The sequence below is a fragment of the Trachinotus anak genome, unplaced genomic scaffold, assembly GCF_046630095.1.
Source record: "Trachinotus anak isolate AG129_WGS33_773 ecotype Australia unplaced genomic scaffold, CSIRO_AGI_Tana_v1 ptg000019l, whole genome shotgun sequence".
In the NCBI taxonomy this organism is placed as follows: Eukaryota; Metazoa; Chordata; class Actinopteri; order Carangiformes; family Carangidae; genus Trachinotus; species Trachinotus anak.
This window is the reverse complement of record NW_027273870.1, coordinates 14,034,667-14,048,545: the sequence shown is the minus strand read 5'-3', so window position 1 is coordinate 14,048,545 and position 13,879 is coordinate 14,034,667. Positions and strand designations below refer to the sequence as shown.

Below are 13,879 nucleotides of genomic sequence, written 5' to 3'. Positions count from 1 at the left end.
AGGTTCATTTCTGCTGTTTGTGAATTCAAATAAAAACTGAATCAAGAGCACTGTCATCGGCAGAAACTGACTCATATTATCATTGTTATGATTATTATTACTGTGTCTCAGCTCTCCAAACAAACCCTGAGTTTCTGTCTGTCTTCAACTCCTGTTGCACGCTGTCATTTCCTCACACGGTCTACATCAAAGTGAAGATCGGAGACATTCATTCAAAGGACTGAGGAAGGGAGAAGATAATTTCCCAATTAAACATTATTTTGTTTCCCAAGACCTGTCTTTGCAAACATCACCTCTGTTATGATGGATCAGTCAGTGTGGGGACAGAGACAGATCTCTGACATTCAGATGTTACACATGGAGGCTTCATCCTCAGAAAAGATTAAAATCTGCACTGTCTGTATTTGTAACACTTATATCAAGAAATGGGAATTTTAGTTTAAGATCAGGGAATTAGCAATGAGACAGCAAAGAAATATATATATATATATATATATATATATATATATGTGCTAAAGAAATTTGTATCAATTAGTATTATAGATGAATTAAAAGCATCAATGCTTCAAGATAATCTTTTAGAAGAAGTATAAGAGTCTTTATATGATCAAGAGCAAATTGGTTAATTCTTTGCCTTAGAAAAACAGAAATACAAAAGAAATAATATTACAGCCCTTGAAATTAATGTTGATATTATTTCCAACCCTTTGGACATTTCAAAATATGTTTAAGATGCAGAGTGAACGATTCATTACAAAATTTGAAATCCCTGCGGCAGTTCACTCTATAAAAAAGGGAAATCATCAGGCACAGGTGGACTCTCTGTTGAGTTTTATTTACATTTTGGGGATATTACTGAAAGGTCCTCATTAGAATTATTTAAAGAATGTATTATGTATTATGTATAAATGTCCACAACAATGAAACAGGGTATAATAACTACTGCGGACCTATTACACTCCTGAACATAGATTACAAGATTATTTCTTTAGTTTCATTAAAAAAAAAAAATTTAAAAAATGGTCTTGGTGAAGTTGTAAGTGAAGTGCAAATGGGCTTTGTGATCAACTGTCATATAAGTTCTAATATAAAACTTGTTCTTGGATTGCTCAGATAACATTGATACTGACATTCTTACATTATTATTTCTATAAGGCCTTTGATCTATTTGATCTTGTAGAACATTCTTTCTTATTTAAAGCACCCCAAACTTTTGGTTTTGGGGAAAACTTTGTATCAATAGTTGAAATGTTCTATAAAAATATCGACAGTTGTATTATGTTGTTTCCAAACACTGCTAATAGGTTTCCTGTTCACCTCCTTTGTTTTTGGTAGTGGTTGAATTACTTCAATTGCATATTTTACATAATCCAGTTATTAAAGGTTTGTCTATTCTTGGTAAGCAAATCAGTCGGACCGAGTTAGCTGATGATACAGCTCTTTTTTTGAGAGATAAATACCAGATTGAACAGGCTATATGCTTAATAGACCAGTTTTCTGCTGTATTAGGCCTCACACTTAATAAATCCAAATGTGAAATTTTATATTTTTTATCAGACTGAGGAAGCATCTGTATGCAATATAAGTGTTAAGAAATGTGTTAAATACCTTGATGTTCATGTTTATAAGAATCCTACGGCGCGTCAACAACTGAACTGAAAAAGACCAAAAGACTTTTGAACTTACAGCTTCAAGGAGATCTATCATATCTTAGGAAGCTGAAGTGGTTTTTTGTACCCTGCTCTTTCCCATAGTGTTCATGACTGAACATGTAAAGACATTAATAACATATTTACAAACTTTGTTCGGAAAAATAAGCACCATAATCTAAAGAAAGCAGTGCCCTCTGGATCCAAAGATGAGGGTGGCTTCAAATTACTGGACTTAATGGACTTGAATAATACCTTTAAGGTAAAATGGGTGAAAGAATATCTAAAAGCACCAAACAAATACCATAATCAGTATTTCATCCCACACAACATATTTAAAGAAGTTGGAGGCCTTTATTTTTTTTTTTATTGAGACGTAATTACAATACTGCAAAGTTACTGGTAAAACTATCCACATTCTATCAATGTGGAAACTGTCATTCACATTTCCTTTTCTCTGCACAAATCTATTATTTTGAATACTGAATGTATCACTAAAAGGAACGGGTCATTATATTTTCAAAACTGGGTTGACCAAAACATAATAATTTTAAAAGACTTATTTGACAGTAATGGTCAACTACTCAACTATAAAATATTTATTAATGAGAGAGCTTTTCCCATCAAGTTCAAAGAATGCAGGTCTGTGATTAAATTCACTTCCAATGGGATATTAGAATTAATGAAAAGCAACATGAGCTTCCTAGACTCACAGGCTTGCTTTATATTAATGGTAGTGATATCATGAGCAAAAAATGCACCAATAAACATGTTAGAAAAGGTTTCTACAATACTAGGGAAATAACTCCACATGGAAATATTTCTGTTACTCACATTTTACAGATATTAACTGGGAAAAGCATTGTTTGTTCCCTTTACATTCTGCATCACAAAGTTAGAGAAATACATCTGAAAATATTACATAAAAATTATCCAACACACGTGTACATTTCAGGATTTATGAATACTGATAACAGATGTACAGACAGACAGAACTGGTTCACGTAGGAACAGCTCAGGACTGGCAGTCCCCTTCAGTCCCCGAAGAAGAAAGAAGTGGGAAAAGGAGTTCATCAAGCCACCACCGCTCACTCCACCCACCAATCCCCAGCTACATACATATACATATACATGCACACACACACACACACACACACACACACACACACACACACCCTTTCCTCCTTTTTTTTTCTTCCCTTTTCCTCCTTACCTTCCTTTTCCTTTCCCTTCCTCCTTCTTTCCTTCTATCTTTACTCCTACCCTATATCCTATCCTATAAGGTTAAAAACATTGTAAATAACAATTTAAGAATACTACTAATATTAAAAAATAAATAAATTAATTAAAATTTAAAAAATGAATGTTACATATGGTGCTGTGTCAGTATCTCAGTAAGGTGGACAGAGGGGTGCTGCAGAGATATCTAGGTAGGTCCATTCTTTCCTCCTCTATGGATTGTTTTCAGCTCTGCAGATGTACTTTTTCCCTAGAGCAGCAAATCTGTCTTGTAGTGTCATCAAACCTGAGATTTGGTGGACGTATTCAGTGCTTGTGTGTACTTGGGTAGTCTGTAACACATCTTTATGACAAGGAACCCCAGAACTCCTAGAGCGTTTCCCGAGATTGCTCAGGAGGCTAATAGGTCTGTAGCTGGCAGGCAAATTAGGGTTTTTGTGTGGTTTGGGGATCATAGACACCAGAGCTGACTTCCAGGGTTTTGGGAAGTAACCAGTACGGAGGCAGAGGGTATATAAGTCTGCTCATAATAAAAACTCAACTGATGCCTCTTTGAATAACCGGTTGTCCACTGTGTCCTCACCAGGAGATTTTATTTTCGGCTTCCGAAAATGCTCCTGGAGTTCGATTATTGTAACCTCTTTGATTAGAGGATGATTGATTGCAAAGTTTACTATGGGTAGATGAGTGGGCAAACAAACTAGGTGCTCTACTATTTCCTTCCACTCTGGATCAATCAAAGGGTCATCTGGGAATGAGTGCGCATTTTGCAAGTGCTCTTTAAAAACTTTTTTCTTTTTTTTCTTCAATTATTTGGACAGTTCGGATTCCCTGCTATTTCTTCTTCTTCATCTTCTTCTTCTTCTTCTGTGGATTTTCACAGTGGCTACATTAACTCTATAGCAGCACCGACTCTACGCTGACAGAACTGATACCACTGATATAAGTTCCATGTGGGCTGTTGGTTTCATGGGAACAAGACAACATTTTTAAAATACTGTCAAGGCCTATATGATCATGAAGTCGGCCTCAAAATATTCTACTCAGCCTACTTAATAAGTTGACATGGTTAAATGTTGTAAAATAATAATTAACATTGTTCCCAATATCAGACTTCAGTGGAGATACAGCACAGTCTGACACTGTGGTGGAGAACAGTGATGAACCACAACTATTACAAGAGGAGGAACAGGCGCAGGAGAACAGGTTCACCTCTGGTCCTCAGGTCTCCCTACTGGAGTGGGGGATCCATCTAATAGTGCACAACTAATGTAATTAGTAGGCTAAAGTCAATCACACCGTGAATTGCTTCCAAATAAAGCACATTTTATTCCTAATATTGTGAATACAGGCCTATAGTCTCACATCCATGTTATTTTTCAGATCTGATCTAAGTGCAATATTGTAATAATTAGATTCTCTTAAGTGTGTTATTCTATCTGTGTGATGAAGGATTTGTGCAATTTAGAAAATTAATTCTCTATTTTATTTATATTTTGTTTTATTATACTAGTTTATTTCTATTCTTGTTTTTGTATTTATGTTTATAATAAATAATAATGTTAATAATATTTTTTCGTATTATAACTGTACTTGTTCTTATGTCTGTGTGGCTCTCTAAGCTCTGATGTTTAATAAAAACGTTAGTTTGTGCAGAATGTGTGTGTGTGTGTGTGTGTGTGTGTGTGTGTGTGTGTGTGTGTGTGTGTGTGTGTGTGTTTGCGGAGGCGGTGGGGTTGGCGCTGAAGGGGCGGTTTGCCCAGGGCATCGTACAAGTTAGAACCTCCACTGCTATATAAATACACTTAAAACAGGCACAGTAGTATACACACAGTAGTGTAGAGTACATGATACTGTCATAAAGACTGCATCTTATTCAAGACCTCAGAGCACTAAAAGTACAGTTTAGTCTGTTCTACAAAACAAGAGTCAGACTGCCATATGCCGTACGTATCATGTCTGTGCTCTATGATGACTTGACTGAGTTTTGATGCAGATATTTGACTCAAATTACTGCAGTCAACCCAAGAAATGAGTGTTATCAGTCGTGTTTCATTATGTCAGACTAATCCGATTATGAGGATCGTAATACTACACATTCCGATCCACACTCCATACCAGCTGATGGCGGTAATGCACCAGTTCGTTGTTTGTCAAACGTAAATAGACTACAGAAGAAGAAGAAGAAGAAGAAGAAGAAGAAGAAGAAGAAGAAGAAGCAGCTGACGATGATGACGATGATGATGCTGAACCATCGACAGTATATAAAAAGGGGGCGGCATGCAGCGTTGACGTTGGTTTGTAGCCCACCATTCAAATCAAAGAGGAAGATGTCGATGTATGCTAACATTAGCTGGAGCGAGCCTGAGAGGAAAGGGTATCTGTTTTACTTTGACTTCCTGGTTTGCATTGATAGCAGTCTCTCGGTTTAAAGCCAGAAGTAGTCTAATCGTAAATGTAACAGCTTTCTTCCGGCTTTCGCTGCTAAGCTTAGTTAGCTTGGATGTGTAGGCTAATGCTTAGGCTGGTATGAACCAGCCCTGAGGCCTGTGACACGAAGCAAGTTAAACATCCCCAGGTTATGTTTCCGTTATCTGACTGAGCCGACCCTCAGTTACCGGGTTTAGTGAAAAGTTGAGTTTCTTAACCCTAAGAGAAGAAACTCCGGTTTTTCAGTTCCACAAACTGAGATCATTTTAACGCTGAGTCAGTTACCATGGTAACTTAAGCTGTGAAGCTAGCCTGCCCCGCCCATCAGAGACATTCATTTTAGCAAATTTATGTTAGGAGAATATGAAAACCCTAAATGGGCATTAGTTTGTTACCTGCGACTTGTCTACACCAACGTTACCTGTTAATGGTGAGTCAGTGATCAGTGTGAGGCAGAGCCAGCTCTCTGACATTCAGATATTACACATGGAGGCTTCATCCACAGAGTTTGTTAAACCTGCTTCTTCCTGGAATAGACCCCTGGATAACCTGTGCTACGAAGCTGGTTATCTGCTGGCTCAGTTAACACTGGGTTTACCTGTCCAGGTGAAAAAGGTGGAGTTTTAAATCATAAGCAACATCATTAGAACCATGAATAAAGTATTAATATGATATTTGAAGAAACACTGACACATGCAGGTAAATTTGGTTACAGCAGCATCTTAAAGTGATATTCAACAAGGTAAAATGTAAACAACGATCACATGACTAGAATGGAAAAGAAACGCCAGATATATTTTTTAAACCTTAAGGTCAGATTGAAGATAAACTGTAAATAAATGCATGCATTATTATGAAGTTTCTCATTGAGTTTTTTTTTTTTTTTTTTTTGGTCTGATGGTGAACAAACTTTTCTGAACACGTGATGCTGATAAAAAAGTTAAAGTTATGTAAAACTGTTTCTGGAAGTTTCTGCTGTTTGTTCTGTTTCTAGAGAAGTAGCTGATGTGTGATGAGGTCAGTGTGACTGAAATATTTAACAGTGTGGATCATTGTTCTAAGACATCAGAGGTTGAGTTTTTGTCTCCGGTTTTGCTCACAAAGTCTCCTCATGTTATTTTGAGCCGCAGTGATGAAGAAGAGAGTAAAATGTGTGATGTTTTGTGGTAATAGTTTGGGTTTAACCTGTTTATTTCTGCTCTGATCAGTCAGTCTTTATTTGATGATTTCACAGGTGAAACATGCTGACGAGAAGAGAAGCATTTGAAAGACATCCACTTTGACCAGTAAGGCAGTGAAATGAGTTCTTCAGAACAGGTGAGATGATTATGCATGAACATTATGCAGCATTTTGTCATGGCCCTAACTGCCACATGCAGCCGTTTCAGATGACTCATCTGCCCCCACCTCTCAGCTGCTGCCACATGATAAATGTGGCCTAATGGACATTGTCCAGCATCAATCTCAACAATGCAGTACAGTAATGTCCCACCCTCCATTGTGCCAGGCCTCAGTCTGTGGTGGTCACCTCATGGACGCTGTCATTGGCTGATTATCACTCTGCAGGTTCTTTATATGAGATGAAGCTATAAGCAGCAAACTACCTTTTTTTAAATCGCCTGCATTTTTGCACATGATGTGTGTGTGTGTGTGTGTGTGTGTGTATCACACTGTGTGTGAGTCACAGCTGAACCGGAACAGGCAGTGTGTTGAAAAAGTAAGAAAAGCAGCAGGTGATGAGAGGTTTGTTTCTCTCACAGTGAGGGGAGCGGAAAACTTACTGTACCAAACCCATTCTGTTAGATTAAAAAATGGAATTATATAACACCCAGCCAGTGTTAGAGCAAGAAAAATAAAAACAGCAATAACTTGCATATAAATGAGTCAATTAAATTTTTTTTCTGATGCCCTAATCTCCTCAGTCAAGTCACTCCAGATTGTAGGAGCCTAAACTGCAGTGGCTCTGTCACCTCTGGGTTTATAAAGTGAGGAGAAACATCTTCCTCCTAGTTTTTAAAAAGTAATCAGCAGGTTTGTTGTCACTTTGATAAACAGCAGTTGGTCAGTGCAATGACACAACAGTTGGTGAAATATGGTCTTGTTTCTTTGTTCGAGTTAAAGCCTCAACAGAGAAGCTTTGACATGTTAGAGATTGTTTGCAGATGCCAGAGAACAGGGACCACAGTCCAGTCGACAGGTGATGAAGGTATGAATAACAGTTTCTGGGTGTTTAGTTGACAGGAAAAGTCTTATTTTTATTCTGAGATCACAGAAACAACAATCACATAAGTCAGTTAAAGCTGATTGTTGATCATGCCCTTGTTATGTCATGCACATCAGGGGGGTTATGTTAGGATGTTAGGTGAAACATACTGCAAGGGCTACATTGTTGAAATTTTGTCGGGGATGCTATCAAGCCAATATGCCACACCCAACACGACAACTTCCTATTTCATGGAGAAACACTGAAATTTCCTGCTTAATGAAAACTCTTCACAATAAAGCATCATCAAGGTCTTGAGGTTTTTCTGACCACAGTTGAGCTGGATCTGGTAAATCTGCTTGGAGGAGTATATCCAAGTATAAAACATGTCATTTCCTGTTGCCAGCAGGTGGTGCTATGACTGTAACTGAATATTGGCATGTAGATGTCTTCAGGTCTGGAAGCTGGGGCAGATTTGACCATGTACAGTCAAGTCAAAAACCATTTCCTGTCTCCTGGTGAAACATGGTCATTGGACACCTTGTAAGGTCTGACAGTCACAGACCCAGTGGTGCCTCTGCAGGAAGTGATGAGGTTGCTGCTGGGGCTGTCCCATGTAGGGTCAGTGGTTTTGAAGCAGTCCTGCAGGGCTGAGACCTCGATCCATCTCTGGAGTGGTGAGGAAAGTTTCAGTGGTGTATATGCTGGGGTTAGCAGTCAGAGATGTGCTCTGAGTGGCCAGTGTGGAGACGGGGAAATGTTTTTTTTTATTATTTTATTTTTTTGTAAACAAGGTCCAGTGTCCAGTGCAGGATTGAAGACACCAGTGATGATGGGAAAACTGTCGTCTTGTGGTGTTTGTTGATCACTGATCCCACAGTACAACCCTGACAGTGCCTTCATCTCATTAGTGTTCAGGGGCAGCTAGACTGCTGCATTAACAACAGTGGTGAACTCCCTGTGCCTATACGATAGTCAGCACTTCAGGTACTGATAAACACACAGTCCACTGCCACAGGTCTTACCAGGCAGCAATCATTCCCTGTCAGCTTGGTAGCAAGGTAGGGTATTGCTGTGTAGCCACAATTTAATGAAAACACAGATGCAGCAGTTATTCATTTCACACTGGGTAGTCCATGAAAGCCACATCAGGTCCAGCTTATAAAGTTTCTGCACTTCCCCATCCAGATCTGCACCACAGGCCTCAGCTCCCAAACTCATCTAAAAGCACCATGGTTTGGTAGTTTAATCTCCAGCAGATCCCAGCAGCGGTAGCAGAGTTTCACTGTGCAAAAGTTTGAGTACACGCAAGGTGACAAAGACACTACATATTTGGTCTGTGAGATGCTGCTGCATCTGCACACATTGCCATGGCAACTAAAGAAAATTAAGCAAATTAAGTTTAGGTTAGGTACTTTAGGTATGTGGGTGGATTAACGTTGACTATAGTAAGGTACAAGATTAATTCAATATAATGTCTATTTCTATTACAACAGTATTTACCCCTTTTCATCCATTAAACAGTGATTGACAAAAAATGACAAAAAAATGTAACTACTAATTCAATGAAACAAAAATAGAAAACAGAAGCCTGGTTCTCTCTGCACTGAGATAAAAACTAGTATTTATCTGAGAATTTGCAGTATGTTTTTGTGAAATACCAGTGTAACTCTGTACCCATATTATCCTCATAGTCTTTACTCCTTTATTTATTCTTGTGTGCTGCAATTGTAAAGCAATTTGAGTCGATGCCTGCTGGCTGGGTGTGGAGAGCTAAAGGCTAGCATCATTTAATGAAGTCCTCTACCTTTATTTCTCTGTTTTTTTCTCAGGTGAAGCACACAGACACAGATGGGAGCAGACGTCATGAGTGTCAGGAGTGTGGGAAATCCTTCAGTCGGATTTGTAGTCTGAGAAGACATGAACTCACTCATACTGCTGAGAAACTGCACCACTGTGAACAGTGCGGTAGCAGCTTCAGAGAGCTAAATGCGTATAAGGTACATCTGGATTCCCACCCTGAAGAGACGCCATACTGCTGCAACCAGAGCTCATACAGAAAACAACTGCATCACCAAACCGGACCATACCAGTGTGACCAGTGTGAAAAGAGTTTCAGTCAGTGGGGTAATTTCACAATCCACCTGCGCATCCACACTGGAGAAAAACCACACCACTGCGACCACTGTGGAAAAAGTTTCCGTTGTTTAAGCACATACAGGAATCATCTGCGCACCCACACAGGAGAGAAACCTTATGGCTGTGACTATTGTGGGAAGAGATTCACTCAGTTTAGTACTTATAAGCAGCACATGCGCATCCACACTGGAGAGAAGCCGTATCAGTGCGAACAGTGTGGGAAGAGTTTCAGTCGCTCAAGCAATTACAAGCAGCACCTGCGTGATCACACCGGAGAGAAATCAAACTGGTGTGATCAGTGTGGGAAAAGATTCACTCGGCTTGGCAGCTACATCCGACACCTTCGTGTCCACACGGGGGAGAAACCATACCGGTGTGACCAGTGTGGTAAAGGCTTCAGTCAGTCAGGGAGTTATAACCAACACCTGCGCATCCACACAGGAGAAAAACCATACTGGTGTGAACAGTGTAAGAAACTGTTTGCATGGTCACTGTCATTGAGGAGACATCGTTGTGTTGAAATGGATGGAGAGAGCTCAGACTGTGTGTAACAAAGAAAAGCCTTCCTTTCTGTCTCAGAGTGGGGTTTTGGGTACAACAGTGTGTTTGGTTTTTAAAAGCTGATGAGGAATAAAGTCACGATATCTGGGAACAAAGACAACTGACAGGCCTCATCAGGCTTTGGCACTATAGCATATTATGGATTGATTTATTGTTGTTTTGGGTTTTTCATTGGATTTATAAGAAGAATGCAGATATGCAGCGTTTCTGAAAGTCTCTGTTTAGGGATGAAGACTCTGGAGGACACGTGGATGGAGGAGGAAACATAGAAGAAGAGATGAGTTTAAAACTAAAACAGTCTCTCCCCAAAGTTTTGTTTTGGCAACTTGTAAACTAACTTTGTGTCTGACTGGGAAGCGTGTAATCTACCCTGCTTGTCAAGGAAGTTCGTAAAATACACCCAGGTGCATTCCTTCCTGCTGACTGATACAGCCACTGGATACAGCGTAAAAGTCCACATGTTGTCATGGTGATGGATCATATCATAAAGACATCTTCCACTTTTTGCTCTTTTGAAGTATAACAAAGATTCCTCATTTTTTGCCATGGCTGTTGCACGACTTTCTCCAGACAAGGTTAATAAATTGAATATATTATATATGTATATATTTAATATGAATCATAATGTTACGGCAATGTGGAAGATTCGATCCATACACACAGCTCTTCCATCATGATCGGCACTGTCTTACCATGGCTGGGTCTTTGGTCCACTCGGGTATTACAACTTGACTAGTATAAATTTAACAGGTCAGATCTGTGTTCACAGCTTGTTTTGCTGCCCCCTGGTGGCAAAAAAGATCTGTTCTTGCGGGTTTAAACTTATCCAAAGGTGTTTTGCCTCCCCTGTCTCTTAGCTCTGTCAATCCTGATGTTCTAGTGTTTGTACAAAATGTTAACATGTACTTCTCATATAATAATTACAAACCTCCTTTATGAGTATTATTGTATAGCACATGTACAGATGTAATTAAATATAAAATGCATTTAAATATGAATAAATATTGTTCTGTAAATAGATATGAACATTTGTATTTGAGAAGTTGACCTGGATGAATCTGTCAGGGACCGAGCTCATGGACCAGAAAGACAGTTTTTGGTTTTATTTACAAAAAAAAAAAGGTACCAAAAAAACAATCATCTATTATTACTATTTTCTAACATAAATCTGGGAACTAAACCCAAGGATCACCAGAGGAAAACTTTGATTAGAAGAGAACTTGGTTAATAATTCCAAATCTGCCATAATGCTACTAAATTCTAAAGAGAGAACTAACCCATCTGCAAGTCTCCCAGTTTAAAGTTGCAAATAATTTTACATACTTGGGTGTAAAAATATCACCAAATATAAAAGAGATTATGAATTCAAACTATGATCCTATTATGAAATCAATTACTAGCTTAATTGAGAGATGGGCAGCTTCACCTATCTCCTTAATTGGATGAATTTTTTGAAAATGAATATACTTCCCAAATTACTTGATCTATTCAACATCCCACTGCCTCCTCCAAATCTATTCTCAAAGTTTAAAAAGGTATTTATACATTTTCTGTGGAAGAACAAATGACCCGACTACGCTTATCTCTCCTTTCTAGTACTATTGGGCAGCCCAGTTGAGAACCATTATGTTTTATTTTACAAAGGACAACCTTCCTGCCTGGGGAGAGATGGACTCTTTAATGTTACCTCTTCCCATATATCTGTACTCAGCTAGTCCTAAGGTACTCCAAAGAAAACCCACTAATCCCATTACTCGGAATATGATTAAGATTTGGTATGAGGCAAGCAAGTACTTGCGTGAATCACGTCCTATTTCACGTTTTAGCCCATTTTGGGGAAGATTTCACTCCAGGTGGAGTTGACATTGGGTTTAGGATTTGGTCAGATAAGAGAGGGCAGAAAATTCAGGATTTATATAGGTCGAATGATGATAAATTGATGTCTTTCGAGGAGCTTGCAATTACGCATAACGTTCCACAAAAACACTTTTTCAAATTTTTACAAATTAGAAGCTTCATTGGAGCAAAACAAAAACATCCACTAGCTAGACCTACCTATTCACTGTTAGAGGAATATTTTTAAAGGACTGTTTAGGAAAAAGCATAATATCTGGATTTTATAATTTACTTACATCTGGGTCCTCTGAATCCTCCGAAGCTAAACTAGAAGTTTGGAGAGTGGATTTACAGGAAGATATGTCATTGGAAGAGTGGGAAGCAGCTTGTGAAGAAGCTCAAACAAAAACAGCAAATACTGTTTCTTAAGTAGTAAACCACTAGCACACTTGAACCACTAGCATGTGCAATCCATCCTAGTGATGACATACAGTAATAGGTTCCCCTTTTATCTGGAAAACAAATGGTATGAAATATTTGGGAATCCATATTACATCCCCTATTTCTAAAACCTTTAGTCTTAATGGTCCTGGCATTTTCCAGTCCATCAAGGATGATGTCAACAGATGGACTACCTTACCATTGTTTCTTTGGGCTAGAATAGAAATTTTGAAAAAGAATGGTTTTACCAAGACTCTCTCATATCATAGCATCTGTCCCTCTCAAATTCCCTCTAAACTGGTTCAAAGACATCAAATCCCTTTTTATTTGATTGCTATGGAATAACAGGAAGCCCAGAATAACTTACAAGAAATTAATCATACCCAAATCCAGGGGGTCTAGGAGTTCCAGATGTGTTTCAGTACTATTTTTCATATAATGCAAAGTACCCATTGTCATGGGCCTATAAACCGGATTCTCCACTAAGCAGCCTGGAATAGCTAGAAAAGACCATCATGTCAAGAAAGGAGAATATATCCTTGGCATCATTGTGGTGCTGTCCAAAACTAGGGCCTCTGCTGAATAATGTTATTATCGAGTTTTCATGCTTTATTGTTAAACAGCTGCGTAGGGGATTCATTATCAAGGGGCTCTCTCTCCCATCCTGTCCTATCTGGAACAACTTGGCAGAGGCTTGGCATTACAACAGTCGGACAGATTTTTAGCGATAAGATCTTACCCTTTAAACAACTTAAAAATCTCTTTGGTCTTGTGGCTTCTTCTTTTTTAACAAATGCTCAAATATCAATTATTAAAAAATAAATGTAAAGTGGGAGCTGTGCCTGCCTCATGTCCAGAATGGGAGCCGCTTTTTAAGAAGGCAACTCTGGCAAGAGGTGTGGTCTTAAACATTATAGTTTAATGTTTAGAGTTGCCCATAATGCATACTCTTCTGTCCAGCTGGATTGGGAACACGACCTAAATATGTCCCTCGCTGCTTCTTAGTGGAACACAATCTGGAGGTCGGCTTTAAGCTCCTCTAAACGTACAAGGTTAAGGATTATACAATTTAAAATTCTAAACCGAGTTTACGTATATTATACCTGTTAGATTATCCGAGATGGATGACAGACACCAAGAGTTATGCTGGCACAATTGGAGCAATCAAGGTTCTTTACTCCACCTACTTTGGGACTGTCCAGCTGTCAAAACACTCCATGTAGAAGTAATATCCCTGATGTCAAAGTTTTTTTATGTTTAATTTCCTGTGTGTCCTATAGCATGCTTGCTGGGCCAAAAGTTAGGCAACAGTGTTGGAGTAACTGTTGACTGTCTCTGGACACTGGGCTCTTTATCTACTAAAAGACTAATTCTTTTAAAC

General features: G+C 38.7%; 1 protein-coding gene across 2 annotated transcripts; it reads left to right on the top strand.

Annotated features, from left to right (window-relative positions):
* The first annotated feature begins 4,896 nt into the window (after window positions 1-4,896).
* Window positions 4,897-12,285, top strand: LOC139637005 (zinc finger protein 709-like). Of its 2 annotated transcripts, none has more exons than XM_071505472.1 (3): window positions 4,897-5,185; window positions 6,553-6,635; window positions 9,354-12,285. In XM_071505472.1, the coding sequence occupies exons 2-3, from the start codon at window positions 6,618-6,620 to the stop codon at window positions 10,209-10,211; spliced, it is 876 nt and encodes a 291-aa protein (XP_071361573.1). In that variant the 5' UTR covers window positions 4,897-5,185; window positions 6,553-6,617; the 3' UTR covers window positions 10,212-12,285. The 2 variants fall into 2 exon arrangements, with proteins under 2 accessions (XP_071361573.1, XP_071361572.1); XM_071505471.1 differs by having other exon boundaries at window positions 4,900-5,265.
* The last annotated feature ends 1,594 nt before the right edge of the window (window positions 12,286-13,879 follow it).